Source organism: Acomys minous, assembly GCF_964271855.1.
Source record: "Acomys minous genome assembly, chromosome: 10".
Lineage (NCBI taxonomy): Eukaryota > Metazoa > Chordata > Mammalia > Rodentia > Muridae > Acomys > Acomys minous.
The window spans coordinates 66,426,897-66,447,645 of record NC_140491.1 but is presented as its reverse complement, the minus strand read 5'-3'; the positions used below and the strand labels follow the sequence as shown (position 1 = coordinate 66,447,645).

The following is a 20,749-nucleotide window of genomic DNA, read 5'->3' as shown; positions in this document are numbered from 1 at the left end:
GGAGGGAGGGAGGAGAGAGGGAGGGAGGGAGGGAGGGAGGGAGGAGGGAGGGAGGGAAACCAGCCCGTACTGAAACTAGACCTAAGCACAAGCTAGAGCTGAGAAAGGGAACAGCAGGCCAGTGAGTGCCTTAGTTGGCACACGATCTCCCTACCAAGCCTGCAGCCTGATGTCAAGCATCAGGACCTACATAGAAGAGATCTCAATCCCAGAGTTGTTCTCTGACCTTCACATCTGTTTATCACCCTCTACACCATAAGTAAATGTTAATAAAAACTGTGTAAAGAAGAGGATAATCTCCTCCTCTCCTTCTTGAGAAGGGGGTCGCACTATGTAGCCATGGCTGGCCTCAAACTCACAGAGCTCTGCCTGCTTCTGGCTCCTCAGTGCTAGGATTAAGGCAAGTAAAGGAATTTTCTTTCTTTCTTTATTTTAGACAGGGTTTCTCTGTGTTAGCCTTGGCTGTCCTGGACTCACTTTGTAGACCAGGTTGGTCTCGAACTCACAGCAATCTGCCTGCCTCTGCCTCCCGAGTGCTGGGATTAAAGGCACGTGCCACCACCGTGCAGCTTTCTTTTTTTTTAAAAGATTTATTTATTTATTAAGTATACACTATTTTGCCTGCATATATGCCTAAACTCCAGAAGAGGGCACCAGATCCCATTACAGGTGGTTCTGAGCCACCATGTAGTTGCTGGGAAGTGAACTCAGTACCTTGGGAAGAGCAGGCAGTGCTCTTAGCCTCTGAGCCATCTTTCTAGCCCTGGTAAAGGAATTTTCTTAAGGCTTTAGGCATTTGAAAAAAAAGAGGTGTGACCAGGGCCAGCTTAGCCAGTGTCCCTTGCACTTCCTTTTCCCTGATGGATCTAAAGCAGGCTACCTTACATGGGGGGTTCTTCCTTCTAAACGCCCATTCATCCATCCTGCTTTCATTTTCCTTTCTTCACTCATTTTTTTTGGGCACAAGGACTCATGTACTCTAGGCTTCTGACCTTGACTTACTATGGAAACAAGGCTGGCCTAGATCCTCCTGCCTCCACCCAGTGCTGGAATTACAAGCAAATATCTCCATACTAGGCTTCTACCATCCTTCCTTCCTTGGTATATGCTTGTGTGTGTACATGGCACATACATACAACATGGGTGGGAGTCGGAGAGCAAGGGCAGGAGTCAGTTCTACCATGTGGGTTCTGGGTATGGAACACAGGCCAGCTGCCTTGCCAACCCTCTGCCATTACTTCTTACTAAAGCTTGGCTATTAACTATCATGGTAGGCTATTGTAGGCTTGCTTCTTGGCATAATACTTGAATAGACAAGGAAATAATTATTTCACATAGCCTATTTAGAAAAGACCACAGTGACAGCGGTGAGGGAACTAGCTCTGTCCACAGCTCCTCTATCCTTTCTCTACTGTAGAGAATCTTTAATACTCTTTCTTGTCTGCTAATCATTCAGAGCTGAGGATCAAATGATTCCCCCCCAAAACCTAGAGGCACAAGCAAACTGTTGAAGCCGGGAGTCAAAACAAGAGAGCATGACTATCCTGAAAAGCGCCTGGCAAGCTCCAGTGCACACAGCGACTCCAAGGCCACGGCTGTAGAACTAACTGGGGAGCAACACAGAAGCACAGGCACAGACAGAATGTGAGCTGCTGCGCTCATCCTCCAGAGGAGAGGGAAGGAGGAGCTCCAGGGGACAGAAACATCACGAAAAATAAATGATTTTGTTGAACGTTTTCTTCCTTCTTTTTAAAAACATAACAGCAAATTAAAACACGACCGGCACCCTTGTACGGGGGAAGACAATTCTCTCCCTTTCCCCAGCGGTTACCCTGACAAGGCTGCCACTCACCTGAGATGTGTCAACTCCTCCTGAGCCCTCAGCCCCAGCCTCCACCCTCAGCATCACACAGACCCATAAAGGAGAGCTGTTTCTATAGCAGGGAGAGGCAGCTGCAGGAGTGGAGGGCTAGGGAGGTGGGAGGCAAGGCCAGGGTGCTCCTTCCCCCAGAAGCATTGCCTCCTGCCCCCCAACCTGTGTGGGACAGAGACAGATGGTGGCTGAACCTGCCTGCCACAGCTGGACACCTAAGGGTGGAACAGATGCATCTGTGTTTTTTCCTCTGTCCCATTTGACTCCTACTTGTCACCTTTGGGGAACAGGCAGAGACAGATACGCAAATGGAAAATCAATGTAAGAACCTGGAGTACAGCATGTGGGAGGCTAAGGCAAGAAGACTGACAAAAAGCTTGAGGCTAGCTTGGGCCATGCAGTCGGTTCAAGGCCAGCCTGGGCTACAGAGTAAGACCCTGTCTCAAAAAGGAAAACAAAAAATAAAAAACTTTAGTGGTGAAATTTTTAAACAGAGAGAAAAAAAATGTGATAAACAGCTAGAGAGAAAAACATGTGTTAAAACAGTCACAAACCAATTCAACTACAGACAAGATGTCCTTGCTTGTAGAAGGTAATACTGCCCAGCTAGGCCAGGGCGTACGCAAACAGAAATGTCAAGGAACTGCAGCCATTTAATTTAAAGGTCTTCCCTCTAACCTAAGGCACTGCTTCTGAGGACCAAAGCAGATCCACCATGACTGTTTCAGTCCTATGGACAGATCCAAATCACTCTGTCTTGCTAGGAAAAGACAAGAAAAAATACATCCAGCAAAATGTCGCCTGCACTTAGCAACACACTTAAGCAGGAAGGAGTTAGCACCATAAACAAGTGGGAAGGACAGAGAAACTGAGTTTCGAGCACTCAGGTGGAGGGGCAAAAGCCCAGGGCACCTGCCTCTTGCTCAGGATGCTGAAGTGCATTGTAAGGAGAGCTCTGCAGCTCCCACACAGGAAGGCAGGGGCAATTCAGCAGCTGCCCAGTCCCCCACTGTCTAGTTCTTATGATCTCAAGCACAAAACATGCACATTGCCCTCCTGCACTGCCTCTTTTCATGATTAATGTGCCCTTTACATTTAAAAAATGTCCGGGGCCACTCCCATCTATTGCATATAATGCAGTGACTTTAAAAAAAAAAAAAGTTCTAAAGGTTTTTTCTGTTTTTTGAAGTGTGTCATAGACCATGCTGGCCTTGAACTCACTAAGTGGCTAATGACCTTTAACCTCCCAAGTACTGTGATTATAGGTCTGTACCACGAGACTCAGTTTTCACTGTGCTTGGCACGGAACCAAGGGATTTGCGCGTATTAGCAAGCACTCTACCAACTGAGCTCCAACTCCAGTTCTTGCGATGCATTTTTCTTAACAGTTTATCTTAGTTTGTATTTAAGTCAAAGCAACAGGCTGCTTGTAGCTATCAACAGAATTGTGATGCCTGCTGCCGCCTAGTGACCCAGAGTCCAGTGCCCACCCAGAATGACTACGTCTAGTCATACGTCTAGACAGGTGGCAGCAAGGAGGTGTCGTCATCCTATGTGACAGTTTTACATTACTCTGTAGCCAACCCCCAAAAGGTCCAACTCCTTTTCTTCTGGCACTTCCCTGCGATCATGGTTCTTAATGCTCCTGTCAGAGCCTGGTCTCCCTGTGTCTCCTCTTTCTGAGATGTAGACCTCACAGAAGTGCTGACACTCAAGAGGACAGGAATTACTGGGTCACTAGTGATTCTTATCTGAGTTAGTCACCACCCCTTTTCAATTTTAGGTTCATTTCTGAACCTTTCACAGTAACCAACTTGAATGTGTTTATTAAAGAAAATCAGGACATGAGACTGTCCTGTCAGCTCTGGTGTTTGACGCATGCCATTTGTAACTGTGGTCCCTCATTTTCTGAGGGCTGCTGACAGAGTGACTAGGCCTGGGGAGCAGGTAATGGAAAGGGGTGAGGGAACAGACCGACCCTGCAGGTCTAGACTGGAAGGAGTGAAGGAGCTAGAGAAAGACGGGCTGCTACGGGGGCTGCTACGGGGCATGCTGATACTCTTTCCCATGACTGGGTTGCTCGGGGCCCTCAGCACAGGATGCTGAAGATGCTTTCTGCATGTGCACAGATGCAGACCCGAGAGCACTACAGTATTATGTTGCTCCCTTTGGTGAGAGGCAGCAGGGAAAATCAAGAACCAGCTCCATCAAAGGACCTCCAATTCAGTTCACCAGGACTCCCAGAGAACACCAGCCTAACAAAAGGGCAGCCTAGATACTGGCAGCCACAGGGAGCACAAAGAAGCCCCAGATTGGAGAACTCTGAATTCAGCTGGAGACATAACCAGAGGGGAGAGATGAACTACCTGACCAACATGGGGCCTCTCGTGAGATCAAACACATGTACCTTCATGAACTTCACAGATTGTTAAGATGAAGAACAAGGCAAATAGAAGAAAAACCCAAGGTACCTTAATTTTGGCCCACTTGAATGACAACCAGGAACAGGTACCCACCTTTCCATACCAGAGGTAGCGGGTACACTGTCTCAGCCCATAAATACCCACATCAACAATCTTGAAAGAGTTCTGAGAAATGTTAGTAGACAGATTACTGTCTGCTGGGAAATGGCAAGAGTTGGTGGGACAGCCACACACAGTCAGTCCTGCTGGCATCTTCAGACCAGGTCCCCAGCAGTGTTTACAACTTGGCAAAAGGAGAGAGAATGTTCTTGGAGTTTCATGTTTTACATAAAATGTATGGCTGGTCAAAGAGGAAATGACAGGGACTCACCACACTCAGCAGCCTACAAAGACATTGAGACAGATAGACAGACAGACAGACAGACAGACAGACAGACAGACAGACACACCACCACCACCACCACCACCACCACCACCACCACCACCATCACAGCATCTGAGCAGCCAATGAGACTTCTGGGCTTGGCAGGCATTATGTCCCACCACCCCTGGGCAGACACATGGTTCTTCCAAGTTTCCAAAAGACGCGTATCTACCCTGCCATGTCTGAGTAGAACTTCTTAAAAGTAGTGCTGTGGCAAGCCATGCACATGTTTACAAGCTCACTGTTAGAACCCGTGACTTCAGGTATCAGAGAATTTATGGAAGGCAGGACAAGTCCTTTTAAGTGGCCCACGCCAACTATTTTCATGTGGGCTTCCCAGAGGGGCATGAGGCTGGTTACCTGACAATACCACGCATAAGACAGAAGCTGGGCAACACCAGCTGCAGACATGCAGAAGGGGTCTTGTCCCAACTACTTGGAAGAAGACTGTGTGTTGAGCAAAAACATTCTACTTCTTTAAAGACAAATCGGCACTGAAGCTGTAAGATGCTAGCCACAGGATGAAAATTGAGAATGGAGAGGCCGCTGAGAGGCTGTAAGGGCATGCGTCCTACTGAGGAGCTGAAAAGCCAGGGGCACAGGCTGCCCTGTAACCTGCCGGCAATGAGAACTGCCAGGTATGAATGGTGCTGAGGGCTTCAGGTTTTGCCATTGGCTATTCTGGAACTCATTTAGGGATCACAAGGGTTAATGGCTCTTCAGCAGCTTACAAGGCCCATCCACTCAAAAAGCGACAGAATGTTAATTATGTGAGATCTGCTGAAAGCCCGTTCAGGTTTCTGACTCACTTGATTTTGTGAGACGCCAACGAGTTGACATATTCTGCCTCCGAAGGAGCCAAAATGAGCAGGCTGCTCCCGTGACAGCCAATCCGGGCAGTTCTTCCAATTCGGTGAATATATTCTGCAGGGGAAGGTGGAGCGCTGTACTAAAAAGGACAACACAAATGAAGGCGTTCATAGATCAAGGGACTGCCACTAATTGGAAGAGCAATGCCCCTCACCTGCCTCCAGGTTCCCCAGTCACGGCTACTTTAACACAACCGGAAGCTGTCATTAGTCAACCTTGAAGCTCCTGGCTTCACTGCAACAAGGCTCTGACATAAAAATGTAACAGTGGCCAAGTTTCAGATGGATTCGACGTGTCTCATCGGTGTCTCCCTTTTAATTTCACTGCTCTACGGGTCTCTTCCCTTTCCTATTTGCATCTTTTCAATGAGGAGACTGTGCAAGGTGAAATGCAAGCAGGTGGGATAAATTTCCCCAGGATGACCACATGACCTTGGCCTACTTCCTAGGTAGAGATAGCAGCTGGGAGACGGCAACAGCGGACAAGAGGCGTAAGGACGAAGGATGCCAACCACTGTGCTGGCAGAGTCCACCTCATTGCAACTCCATTCTGTCCGAATCAGGTGGGGAAGAGACAGTTACGAGCAGTCAGGGCAGGCTTCTGCTATGGGGAGCATGCTTCTGACTCAGGGAAAACGGTAAGTTCCCACTCAAGGGAACAATCAGGCAGGCATCATGTTATCTTTAGCAGCGACTCTGCCATCATCAAAGCTAAATGATCATACTCAGTCTCTCACTCTCTGCTGCTACCTAACGTGGAAGGTCACAGACCAAGGTGAATATACTCTATGAAAGGCCAGCCATTTAACCCTGGCAATATTCACAGTATGAGGCTTCCCATAATCAAATCAGTCTGCCTTGGTAAGCTAAAATGACCCCGGTCTTCCTATCTCCCATTGATTCTGTGGCCAGCAGGAAAGAGACACAATGTTTCCAGTCCCAACAAGATCGCTTATGACGGGCAGCTCAAGATCAGATTTCCTAGCCTAAGACAGGCAAGAAATGTCACAAAATGTGAATAAACCATGAGTCAGGGCACATGTCCCCTTGCCCCCAACAGACAGGCTTAAAAATACCATTCTGCAGACTAATGAAAAGAAAAGAAAAAGAAAACAAACAAACAAAAAACCCCACAAACCAAACAAATCCAAAACCAAAAGGAAACCCACTAGACTATGGTGATAATCCTGTACCCTCCGGCAAAGCCACTAAGGCAAGAGGTGTGTGCAAGGTGCTGTCAGGACCTTAATTGCTCCTTGCAGGTCAATGTCCGTGGACACAGCTCTCAGGACAGCTGAGCCATCTCCTTCTGGACACAAAGAGGGCTCCTGGGGGCCTGGGTAACTGTTATTTTCAGATTCTGGACACTTAGGTTTGTGACATGAACTCGTCTGTAAACAGCAGAGTGTGCCACCCTCTCCTGAGAATGCCACCCTGGCTGTTTTGCTGCAGTGTCGCAGAGGGGCTGGGCTAAGGAAAGATGTCAAAACTGTAGAGATATGTCTGGCTGCTGCCTGGTTACCAGGGCAACACCCAAGAGGGTAATAATGATCATTCAGTGCATTTTCTCATGCTCATACACTCACACCTCAGTGACTAGAAGATTACCTGAACAATCCAGGTGACTTGTGGGAGATCCAAGCCTCGGGCTGCAATGTCCTTTAAAACAAAGAGAATATGGTTTATGATTTAAATCTGAGCTCCTCACCTTTTTTTCTTTTCTTTTTTTTTGGGGGGGGGGTGGTGGAGACGGAGTACTGCTCTGTGGTCCTAGAACTTAAGGTAATTCTCCTGCTTCAGCCTTATCAATGTGTTACCATGCCTGGCTGAGTTTCTGAACTTTTAATACTTGGTAATAAAAATCCTGAAGATGAACACGGGAACACACACACACACACACACACACACACACACACACACACACACACATGCATTCACATTTCTGAATACAACTTTAGGTGGCTTAAGGGCCCATTGAATCCATCTATCATTAAAAATTTTGACTTAGGAATCAGCAAGATGGCTCAGAGGGTAAAAGTTCCTGCCATCAACAACCTGAATTTAATCTTTAAAACCTACACTGTAGGAGGAGAGAGGACCAATTCTCACATGTGTCCTCTGACTTCCACACATATATACCAGGCCATGCAACACACTCACGTCCACTACATAAATATAAAAAAACTCAACTGGGTTGAGTTAGACAAGATTCTTTCATAGCCCATAACAAAATGTCACGTCAGCCCAAGACCTTAAATTGCAGCTGACCATGTAATTCATGTACCATGTAAGAATTCTAAAAGCCTGGACAGCCTTGATGGCACACACCTGTAATCCCACCACTTGGGAAGGGAGGCAGACCAGAAATAGAAGGTTATCTTCAGCTGCTAGCAAGTGTGAGGCCAGCCCGAGCTATAAGAGACCATGTTTCAAACACACAAACAGGCACCCTCAAATACAGGGAAAAGCCATCCAGGGTAAATGCATCCAGAGTCCACTCCCCAGCCCTTCACTGCTAGTGATGCCAAGCAACAGTGTCACCCAGCATGCTGGCACTCACTTGTGAATGTGTGAGCTGCAGTGTTCACTGAGGACTCGCCTGCTGGGTTAGAGCAGGAGGGATTAACTCGCTGCAGTCACTTCTGGGAGTTGAGATTAGGATACACTCCAAGCCTGCCTATCACTTCAAAGACCTGACTGGACAGCAGAGAAGCCATGAAAGAGATGGAAATTTTTCTTCCCTTTCAACTGGTCACCATCCAAAGAGCCAAAGTTCTCAGCTCTCTCTGTCTTTCTGCCATTCTGGCAGAGACTAGACGGAACCACCCAGTCTTTAGCAGTGCCCTGCACTCAGCTTTCATATTTAAGTCCAGCAACCATAGCAAAGAGTCCATCAGCATTCCTGGAGCCCTAGCAAGACACCAGGCAGAGCTCAGCATTTTACCCATGGTAACTCAATTAATCAAAATAAGTCATTACATCTATTTGTTGGGGACAGGGTGTGGAGGTCAGAAGACAACTTGCAGTATTGGTTCTCTCCTTATACTATGTGGTTCCTAGGATTAAAATCAAGTTGTCAGGCTTGATGGCAAGTTCCTTTCCCTGCTGAACCATCTCACCAACCCACCGTAACCAATTTTAAAAGCAGCTATCTCCAAGGAATATGTCCCATGAAAGTCTTCACTTACCAGGAAAGTGGGACAGAGGGGAGGACATCCTATTGGGACTCTAGGTGAGAGAAGCATGGGAGAATGGGGAAATAGAAGGATCCAGAGGGTCTTAGAAACCTACAAGAAGAACATTATGACGGGCAGATCTGGGCCCAGGGGTCCTGCTCAAACTATGGCACCAGCCAAGGACAATACAGGAAGTAAACTTTGAACCCCTACCCAGATCTAGTCAATGGACAGGACATTCTTCACAGCTGAGTGGAGAGTGGGGTCTGACTTTCATACAAACTCTGGTGCCCCATATTTGACCATGTCCCCTGGATGGGGAGGCCTGGTGGCACTCAGAGGAAGGACAGAGGCTACCAAGAAGAGACTTGATACCCTATGAGCATATACAGGGGGAGGGGGTCCCCCTCAGTCACAGTCATAGGGGAGGGGAGTAAGGGGAAAATGGGAGGGAGGGAGGAATGGTAGGATACAAGGGATGGGATAACAATTGAGATGTAATATTAATAAATTAATTAAAAAATATATTTAAAAAGCAGCGATCACCGCCCACCTCCCCCATTTGTCAGAGGAGAAAACAAGAAACAAGGCTTGCAGCCTAGGACACAACTCTGTGGAGGAGGTAGCCCTCAGATGCAGGCCTACCTCACCTTTTTGGTCTTGTTTGTCAACAGTACATTCTAGCACACAGGAGGTACGGAATCCCCATATCTGTGGTGGGAATGCAGAAATGAACACACCCTCACGGCAGGGACTCTGCTGAGAACTAGAGGCAATACCAGGTAAGTGGAAGCTACTCATTCAGCAGAATTTACAAGAAACAAAGTGAACAAAAGATGCAAAAGAAAAGGAAATCCTACTAACTTGGAGAGTTTCTAGGAGACCTTTAGTGTGTGTAGTATGCTTTTGTGTAAGACACACAAGCTAATTGTTTATATATATATTTTTAAATCACTTTTTAAAAGTTACCTTTAAGGGAAAGAGGAGACCAGGAGAGAGACTGGTCAGAGACACCAAGTAGACACTAGAATGTCTGCTATGAAGGAAGGCGGTCAGCTCTAATGCAATAGGAACCACTGTGCCCTATGATTCTCTTGCCAAATCTAACCCACTGTCTAGAACCAATTATTAATTTGCAGGAATACGGGAGACAGGAAACATGCTCCACAACTCCAAAAGGATGCACTTCAGAACAAGACCGTGAAGAAACTGAGACCTTGAGAGTCAGCTCAGTAGGCAGGCAGGAGGACTCAAGTTTAAACGCCCAGAACCCACAGCACACTAGGCACAGTAGTGCCTGTCTATAAGCCCAGTGATTACAGTGGGATGGGAGATGGTGACAGGAGAATCCTGTATGCTCAGGGGCCAGTCAACCTGGCATACACAGTGGGAAATAACAAAGAGAACTTGTCTCAAATAAGGTAGGAGAGGCCCGGCTGAAGTTGTCCTCTGATCACCATACACGGGCAACAGTCATGCCCACACCTGCACACACACGGGAAAAGAAATAAAAAACCAAATGATCTGATTGTCATAGCCAAAAGCAGGGGTGTCAATGAGAAATGGTAATAAAATCATTAACTAGATGGATGAATACCCCAAAAGAGGCTCAAATCTGCCAACAGCTATACGTGGTGGTTCTCACCTATGATTCCATAATCCCAGTGTTCAGAGGCAGAGGCACAAGTGTGATATCGGGCTAAAGTCCAGCCTCATGTACATAGCAAGCTCTGGGGCAGCCAGGGCCACATGGTGAAATCTTGTCCCACACAACAACAAAACTTAGCCTCTCCAGACAAAGAACCTCAAGGTGGTTCTTACTTTTCTATTTGTTTTTTTTCCCAACGGTGTTTGCTTTGTTTGAAACAATAGGTGTTATCATTTCCCCTAAAATCCTGTTTGTCTATCTTTTCTGTAACCCCATTAACACATCTGCTTTCTCCTTCCATCTGAACACAGAGACACAGATGAGCACATGTGAAATACATGCATACACTTTAATTGTCTAAAGCCACTTGCAAATGTCGTGACACTTCAGTCTTCAATATGTTAGCAAAGGCTCCTAAGGAAAACATATATATGAGCAACTCTGAGGGAATCGGACAAACATCATTTTGACATCAACAGTCAGTGGCCAGTCGCTCCACTTTACTTGAGATGACTCCTATGGATGCTTTTCTTTCCAGTCCGGAAGAGAGCAGTGAACACAATCACTGCTCAAGAGCTACAGACTTCTTTAATCTGGAATGGTGCCCCTGGTGGTCTGAGTGAAAATGACCCTCACATAGGGAGTGGCATTATTGGACTGTGCGGCCTTGTTGGAAGTGTGTCACTAGGGCAGAGGGGGACCGTGAGGCTTCAGAAGCTCATGCCCGGTCCCCTATCCCTCTCTGTTCCTGCTGCCTGATGATCCTGATGTAGAACGCTCAGCTATTTCTCCAGCACTATGTCTGCCTGCATGCTGCTCTGCTCTCTGCCATGACGATAGTGGAATGAACCCCTGAACTATAAGCCAGCCCCAATTAAATGTTCTCCTTTATGAGTTGCTGTGGTCATGATGTCTCTTCACAAAATAGAACAGTGTCCCTGCTTTTCATTGACTTTAGGGTTTTTAATTTTTTTTTATGTGTATGCGTGTCAGCCTGAATGTATGTTTATGTGTACTATGTGAATACAGGTGTAGTGGAGACCAGAAGAGGGTGTAGGATCCTCTGGAACTGGAGTTACAGGTAGCTGTGAACCACTGATATGGGTGCTAGGAACCAAACCCAGGTCCTTTGCAGGAGCATCAAGTGGTCTTAATTGTTGAACCATCTCTCCAGCTCCTTGTTTAGTTTTGCTGCTGTCCCAAGAAACATTCCACACTCCTACTTGTTTCCACATAGTAAGGTTCAGGCAGGAATGAATGGTTCCTTTCTGTGGTGTGGACTACTCATGGCACTGTGACTTCAGGAGGCCTACTGGCTGAACGTGGGAAATGCTATAGTGTCCACCAGCTCTCTCTGCTGACAAGGGATATAACTGGGGAGTCAGATTCAAAGTCTTGGGAGTACCATTCCCCTAAACATTTCACCCTAGGAGCTCGGTCCTACGGATGCTCCTTATCTGTACCGACTGCTGCCCCAATGATGCAAAGGATGACTTTCCATGTCCACCATGCTTTCCTTAATTTCACGGCCGAGAAATGTTTGTGTTTAAAACAGCTTCCCCTAATACTCATGCCTTTAATCCCAGCACTCAAGAGGCAGAGGCAGGCAAATCTCTGTGAGTTTGAGGCCAGCCTGGTTTGACAGCAAGTTTCAGGCCTAGTCAGGCTAGCCAGGGATATATAATACAAATAAAAACAGCAATGACAAAAGTAAGAATTTGGGCAAACAACTTTTTAAAACAAATCTCTGCTAAGTCTCTGTGAGAAGCAAGGACAGGAGTGAGCAAGATGCTTGAGCAGAACTGGGCTGCATTCCTAAGTGTGGAAGTGGAAGCTTATGCTGTCAGCCTAGCATCCTCCGGAAGCCTGAAGCTGGTGCAGTGGAACCCTCAATAGAGAATATGTGTAAGGATACAGTCTAGAATGTTCTCTACAGGGGGCAGATGCTCTCAGCCAATGTTTAGGAAGACCGAGGGTTCTTCAGTCTGCTAAATTGTGAGGAATGACTAGCTTTCAGTGCTCTGCTGCAAGATGCAAAGGCTGTGTGCTGCCTGGACTCTAAAGACAGGTTTGTTGAAAAGCTTAACCCTCTGCTACCTGGGCTAGGACAGATACATGAAATTATAGCAGATCTAGATGAAATCAAGGCTGCAGTGGTCATGCCTGCCTGTCACAAGCTCCGCCCCACACAGGAAGCCTAGTAAATTCACCCAGGACAGATGCTAAATTCTACAACAGGGCTGAAGATACAGCTTAGTGGTGTGGCAGTTACCTGGTGTAAGGCCTTGGGTGAGCTCCCCAGCACTACAAAACACCCTAAAACCTAAGCCAACAACTGACGCTGTGAAATTTACTGAGCCCAAATGTACTGAAACAGTGAGGCACAAGCAGCCCCAGGCAGCTGGTCAGGTAATTTTCTCATCTACCACTACTTTTTCTACTCCACTCAGCTACTCATCCCCAATTCCCATCACTTGAAAGTCTTGCTAAGGAGCCCAGGCTGAACTTGAACTCCATTCCTCCCATCTCAGCCTATCAGCCTAGGATTGCAGGACGGGCCACTGCAGGCTGTTTCTTCTGTTGGGTAGAGGTTGTAAACAACCAGACACTCCCACCTAGCTTAATCCATACACTTTCTGTTCTCCTGCCCAGGCACCAGAGGCTGAAGGAAGGAATCAGACTTGGTCCACAGCAGGGAGGACTGGTACCAGCATGGCAGCAGTGGGAGCCAGCCCGCCCAGGGAGGCTGGTCAGCTCACTGAGCCCAGCTACCTACCTCTAAGGCTAAGGACTCGCTAGTGAAGGACAAATGAGACCGTGTCTGCAGGAACCTTCTTAGAACTGTAACCTCAGTGTGCTGGTTCATAATGCAGAAATGGTGGTGACTCTTAACACCTCTCTGTTCTCCCTCACCACATCCTGCTCAGCCCTGGACAGGCACCGGAGACAGGCCAACAATGGTCCCGTCTTCCAGGAAGGTGGTAGTTACCTACACTAGATACAGGAAATTGACTTGCTGGAGAAACTTCAGTATGTCCACTCAGCTATCAGAACTTAAGCCTGATGATCACAGCCTCATTTTATTTCTTTAACCTAATTAGGGCAAAAGAATCACTAAAGTCAGCTCTGAAAGACATTCACCAACGCAGCCCTGAAGGCCCTGGGCTCGACAACTGGCGGCCTCCATGAGACCCAGGAGTACAGATGGAAGGCAGCCTGCTCAGGTGCCAGCCTGTCAGTTGGATTAAAATGACTCATTTATTTACCCAAGAACCTCACAAAGTGCTTTTACTAACAGGGAGAGGGGGCTGCCATCTCTCTGAGAAGGGACGCACAAACTCGCCTCTGACGCCTTCCTGGCCTGCCAAAAGTCATTATGCCATGTGTGGAAAGCCATCAGCAGGGTACAGGCCCCCGTTGTCCCGGTGACAGATTGGGCTGCGTAATCAGAGGAGGAAGGGGAGAGTGCAGAAGCTGTCAGAGGCGAGAGATCTTGGCTGGAGCCGCCAAAAAACTGGCAACATGAGTTAGCGTGACTGAGTAAACAGCAAACAATCTCCAAATGAGCCTTCCATTAGCAGAGAAGAAACAAAGTGTTAAGGATAAACTTCCCCTGAAAAGCACCCCCAGAAAAGCTAAGAACCACACTCATGCGGGGCATTGAACCCAGTCTGGGGACATGAACAGTCCTTGTTCCTTTGTCTCCTGGCTGCTGGCACAGTAAATTCCCTAGGAGGAGAGGAAATTAAGAACTGCAGACAACAGTGTATTTCAATCAGGGAAAACAAAGCAAAAGCAAAGAGCTGGTGGAGGGGCACGGGTGACTCACACGTGTCTGCTAAGTATGAAACCTACATGGTGGTCGGCACGGTCCATCCACCCTAGGTGTTTTTAACCAACAGACTCAGGCATCAGAAGCATCCCATCTCTGAGGAGGGCACTGCATTCCACTCATCCAGAGACAACCAAGGAGAGCAAACACACCAGGAAAACCCCGGTGCTGACCTTAAAACCAGAGGGGACTCTGAAATTTCACCTTGTGGTCATCCAGTGACATTTTCCTGCATGGAACTAAGGACAGTCGTCGTCCCCCCCCCCCCCCCGCCCTGGCTCTGAGCAAGTCATAGCAATGAACTGGCAGAAAAATACTCTGTAGATAAGCCGAAGTCCTGAGCAGAAGTCCTTCGATTTCTCAATCTTATTTAAAAAAGACAAGACCTTAAGTTTCCATATCCTTTTTCATCCTCACACGTGGCCTCACTTACGTCTCACTTGAGAAAGGGGCCTTGAGGCCTAGGTTTGGATCTTCCTGCTTCCACTTCCCCAATGGCAGGAGTACAGAGTGTGACCACCATACTGTCCATCCCTCCTCAGCTAAGGCTTCTCTTGTACACAGCAAGCCTCTGTCCCAGCTCTCCTGGAGTTCTGCCCAACCTTCTCCACAGCCCTACACTACTGAATAGCCAGTCTTAGCTGTGTACGCTCACTTATAACTGGACACTAGCCCAAGGGGCAGGTCTCATGAAAGTCTTCACTTACCAGGGAAGTGGGATAGAGGTGAGGAGAGGACATCCTATTGGGACTCTAGGTGAGAAAAATATAGGAGATAGGGAAATAGATGGATCCAGAGGGTCCTAGAAACCTACAAGAAGAACACTATGATGGGCGGATCTGGGCCCAGGGGTTCTGCTTGATCTAAGGCACCAACCAAGGACAATATGTGCAGCCATCATCAAACCCCTACCCAGATCTAGCCAAAGGACAGAACATTCTCCACAGTTAAGTGGAGACTGGGGACTGACTTTCACACTAACTCTGGTGCCCTATATTTGGCCATGTCCCCTGGATGGGGAGGCCCAATGGCACTTGGAGGAAGGATAGTGACTACCAAGAAGAGACTTGATACCCTAGCATCATATTCAAGGGGAGGAGGTCCCCCTCAGTCACAGTCATAGGGGAGGGGAATGGGGTGAAAGCGGGAGGGAGGGAAAAATGGGAGGATGCATGGGATGGGATAGCAAATGAGATGTAATAGGAATTATTTTATTTTTCAATTTAAAAATGTGTTTAAATTAAACAAAACAAACAAACAAACAAACAAGCTGTGTATGCATCTGGTCCTGAGAAAGCAGCATGAAATTACAAAGGCCCTAGCTTGTAAGACGAGTATAATGAAGACAAACACATGTCCTATATACCCTTAACTGCTACTAGCAGGAAGAAAAAATGGAGTAGAGAAACTTGCAAACAGCAAAGAACAGTGTGTACTTATAGCAAGGGTTCCGTATTTTCATAAAGACATCCGCCCAGTGTTCTCTGGCCCTATTAAAAAAATCTTAGGACGATAAGGTGAAAGGTAAAAGGCTTGGTATAAAGGGGAAAAATCCCCAGAACAATTAACAACATGATTTCCTTTATCAAGGGAAACCAGTCTCCATCTGCCTCGTCCTGACATGGCCCTCATTCCTCATTAACACCATGGAGGCTCCTGGAGTGTTCAGATAGCCTGGTAAGCAACAGGCTGCTTATAAGGAGGGGGAGTGACATTATCTCCCCAGCCTGAGCATCATCTATCCCGGTGTGGCTCACAGACACAGTGTTGAGAGAAAGCAAACAAATACACAGCAGCAGCAGGAACACAGACGGGCACACCGCCTATCATCGTGGAAACTGAGCTGCATCCTGGCTGAGAGATGAGTCCCACACAGCTCTGTAGTCTCTGCAGCACTGAGGAAAGTTGAGACTGACCACAGTAGGCATGCTGGACTCAATCTGGACAAGCCAAGCACTATGACCAAGAGGTTTCAGGAAATTACATGCGGACAAGAGCTTGTTTCATTCATGGTGGGCAGGAGCTGAAGGCTCTGTGTTTGGACTAGCTGACATCAACTGCCTGCAGGTAGCAGCCAGACAGAATAGGAAGCTAGTAAAGAGCACATGCTTCTGACCCGAGGAAATTTACCTTCAAAAAGCATGAGCTTTCCTTTCATGTAGAGCCTCTAAAACAATGAACTTCAGATACCTGGATTTTTTGAAACTTAGAGATCCCCCCAGTGTCTGAAAAGCATATTTTTTACTGGTCTCAAAACCAGTAAATCCAGGATGTTAAGCATCCTAACTCTTTTTTTTAAAGATTTATTTATTATTTATTACGTGTACAGTGCACATTAGATCACATTATAGATGGCTGTGAGCCACCACGTGGTTGCTGGGAATTGAACTCAGGACGTCTGGAAGAGCAGTCAGTGCTCTTAACCGCTGAGCCATCTCTCCAGCCCCAGCATCCTAACTCTTATTCCAGTGCCAAGGCTCCTACTACTTTGTGTCTCAATAGAGACAATGTTTAAGTTCACTTTTCAGAACTTATTCTTCATGAGCAAGTAAGTACATTAAACTGCATCTCTCTGCAGAAGCAGGCAGGTCTCACCAATCAATTTCTGAGGCCGATCTACCCACACAGCTCCTGCATGAATACCACGTGCCTAGCATGCTCTATCTTGTGTTGTCACTGGGACAGAACTGAAAACAAATAGCCCTGTCTGTCTTCATGGAACTATGGATCCTGCACAATGCCACCAGACAGCAAGCGCCTGGTGTGAAGGAACTGGCGCTCTACTCTGTTCCAGGCAAAAAGAAGAGCACAAGCAAGTATGGTAAGAGTTCCAGAACAATTCCTGTTGGTGGTAAGGTGTCACGACCCCTCCAGTGGAGTCTGTGTGACAAATGCTGCTGCACAACCCGAGGTGACGACCCCTGCCCAGGGAGAGCCTCCTGGAATGGGCCTGATGCTCCTGCCAGGAGTAACTCATTACAGCCTTGTTTTGGAGCATTCTGTCTTTGTTTTTTCTCCACTCTAATATCAGAACTTTTCAAACTTAACTCTGTTGCTATGAGACGCCCTAATGTGGGACTGCGGCCAAGGGTCGTTCAGGCTAGTTTACCACCGAGTTCCGTTCCACTTGTTAATACAAATATGGCTAAGGATTAATCACCAGTTAATAGTTTATATTATGACTTACAAATAAAGTGTTTAAGAAAGCTCCAGATAGTGACGAGAAGAGCTAAGAAAAAACTGTCTTGACACACAGATGTTTGGCATAATGAGAGAACACTGACCTTTGATAAAGAGGACACATGCATACTGATATCAAGCTAATGACTTAAGAATGATGATTCAAGATTGATGACAACATTATTACTTTGCATCCTGTATTTTAAATTGTATGAAAAAACATAACCACAAAAACATTCCCCGTTTCAAAAAATGTGTATAAAAACCTAGCTTGCTTGCCTGCAAAACACACTCAGATTCAAACACTACCCATGGGTTTGTCTATGTTTGTCACTGGCCTATCTTTGTCCACCGACGCTTCGAGAACTCTCGTTCCCAAGGACCTGTACCCGACTGAGACGGTCCATGACAGTAAGGGCTACTGGCCATTTCTTTACCAAGTACTGTATTGGATTCCTTCTTTGCTTCCAGCATCTGAAGATAGTTTTAGAACAAGCAAGAGCATCTGACCATAAAGAGAAGGTTTTTTGGTTTTTTGTTTTTGTTTTTTTTGCTCAGACACAGGTCTCCTTGGGAGTCAAGTGGTTTAAGAGAAATCAAACAATGTGTGTAGATCTGAAGAATGTATGTAGAGGCACTTTGCCACAGACATAGGAAACAACATTGAGGTCAGGTTTCTGGGTAGGCTTTATAGTAGACAGACACACACACACACACACACACACACACACACACACACACACACACACTCTATACACACGCATGCACGCGCACACACATGCTCTTACCCACAAACTGAATTCTGAAAGTCTCTATTGCTTTTGAACTAGACATGGAGTAGGAGTTTCTTAGAAAGTGACTTCAGTAAATGAGGCATTCAGATAGCTAAGTGTCACTGTTTCCACTCAGCACTGCCTTGCAAGATTCACTAAGTACACAGTGCAGTTTCCTTACTGAATAAACAGAGTTTCTCCAATAGCCATTTGTAAGTTATGTCACCCAAATGGCCCAGGAAGAAAAGGTATTTTAATCTTGGGAGGCAGTAACACCTAAGAAAAGTGGATCCCTAGGGACGTGGGGAACATCAACAGCATGTGTTTTCAATCTCAAAACAGCATTAGAGATGCACAGTAGAAAAGTGAGGTATATGCTGAACTGCAGATTGAGGCAAATGAACTGTCCTGAAACTCCTAGGACAATGACAGTCTCAGACAAGAGTAGACAGAACCTGCAGGCACCTGATATGCAAAGACTTCCTCAGCCCCAACTACTCCCAATAGCTGTAATTTACAAGTTTTTGGTTGATAAATTCACACCTTTTCAGACCAACAGCTGCCACCATTAGTGAGCAAATTGCCAAGTCTACTCAACGGTCGCAGCCAGGACTATGTGGCACAGGCAGATGGCAATCCAGAGGTGCAGAGAAACCAGCTCCACCATGAGGCCCAGGTGTGCCAGCTGTCCATGGGGCTAGACACAAGACAAACTGTCAAGGGATCAAAAGACACAGCCACCTCTGGCCATGGCAGTGCACATTTTTAATCCCAGCACTCAGAGGGCAGAGGCAGGCGGATCTCTGTGAGGCCAGCCAGGACTATGAAGACCAACCCTGTCTCAAATAACAGCAACAACACAAGAACCATAGCCATTGTTGTCATGGGAACCGACCTTGACAGAGAGTAGAGTGACACTCACCGTGCAGAGCAGGACTCCTGTTCCCGATTGTGAGAACTCATGAAACACAGAGGTTCTTTCCTGCAGGAACAAGAAAAGCCAGGTGAACTCTTGAGATAAATGTTAGCAAAGAAGTTACCCACTTAAAATATTGTTAAAAAAAAATCAGTGCAGAGTTAAACTCCCCAATCATTCCCAGGCTTTATCCAGGTGACTGAAATAGGTTACTCTGTAGTCCTGGCTGTCCTGAAATTCAGAGATCCACTTGTCTCTACCTCAGAAGTGCTGGCACTTAAGGTGTGTGCTACCACACTTAACCGAAAAATAATTTTAAAAATAATTTCTTGGGAGCCAGGCGTGGTGACGCACACCTATAATCCCAGCACTCAGAGAGGCAGAAGTAGGCAGAGCACTGAGTTCGGAGCCAGCCTGGTCTAGAAAGTGAGTCCAGGACAGCCAAGGCTGTTACAGCGAGAAACCCTGTCTCGGAAAAAAACCCAAACAAAAAACTCTTGGGCCAGGCATGGTAGTGAATACATATAATCCCAGGACTAAAGCCAGACAGAGACCACAGCCTGAGGCTATCCTGGTTAACACACGAGAATACCAAGCAGCTATGACTACAAAGTGTGACTTGTCTCAAAAGAAGCAAAGAAACAGAAACCAAATCAAAGTGTATGTCAGGGGTGGGGGGGTGGGACGGACGACACTAAGCCCACAACTCTCTGCCAGACATGTAACTTTGCCACTTATTCAAGACTAAAGCAATCTGTACTAATGTGTTGGATGTTATAGTGGATGTAAACATGTTTTTGTTTTGATCCCAAGGGTGGGATGTGAAACAGACTTGTGCGAGGGTGTGCAGTGTTTTTCCACTGAAAAGAGACTTGTGAGAGAACAGGTGATGTTTGCTCACTGGAAGAGGAGCCGCCTCTTGCAGGGGCATGGTCTTTGCCAACTGATAAACATCCTACTACGGACTCTGAGAAGAGATATATATATGAGCCCAAAACAAGGTCTTGGCTGTTCATCACTCCACTCCTAGAGAGAACCGCTCCTGCTGCTGCTCCAGGTGGCAGTGGCTGCGGTTATAGTCACCTTTGCTGAATTGTTGGTTTACTGTTTAACTGGTCTATTGGAATCCTTCTGACTACACCAGTGGAATCACTCCAAGGAACTGAGTATAAAAAAGGTCTATCTCTTCTGTTCCTAATAACCTCTTTTCTCTCCTATCTAGTGTAGGTGGGTTGGAAGGGAGGTGTTAAGCATTAAAGAACCCCAAATAAAGTAGGTTTAAAAAAGTTTGAAGCCGCTGGGCGGTGGTGGTGCCCGCCTTTAATCCCAGCACTTGGGAGGCAGAGGCAGGTGGATCGCTGTGAGTTCGAGGCCAGCCTGGTCTACAAAGCAAATCCAGGACGGCCAAGATAACAAAGAAACCCTGTCTGGGGTGGGGGTGGGGGAGGTCCAAGCCTACAGGATGTGCTTGTTTATGCTCCAAATCCACTGACACCACAGAACAAAAAGTCCCTTCAACATTTTTCACAGCTGACATTCTGACCTCATAATCAGAGCGGACACCAACCTGGAGAAATCCACAGCACAAAATGGCACACGCATGCTCAGCGCTATTTCATAACTGGTTTTTTGCCT

At 46.8% G+C, this 20,749-nt stretch overlaps 1 protein-coding gene across 3 annotated transcripts in view; it reads right to left on the bottom strand.

The window, feature by feature from the left end:
• DDX31 (DEAD-box helicase 31) overlaps positions 1-20,749 on the bottom strand; it is a 71,581-nt gene that overhangs the window by 25,996 nt on the left and 24,836 nt on the right. For all 3 annotated transcript variants that reach the window (XM_084797846.1, XM_084797847.1, XM_084797848.1), the window contains exons 14-16: positions 19,121-19,180; positions 7,198-7,248; positions 5,530-5,669 (exon numbers count right to left, since the gene is read on the bottom strand). In XM_084797846.1, the coding sequence (XP_084653972.1) occupies positions 5,530-5,669; positions 7,198-7,248; positions 19,121-19,180 (251 nt within the window). The remainder of the gene's footprint in view (positions 1-5,529; positions 5,670-7,197; positions 7,249-19,120; positions 19,181-20,749) is intronic.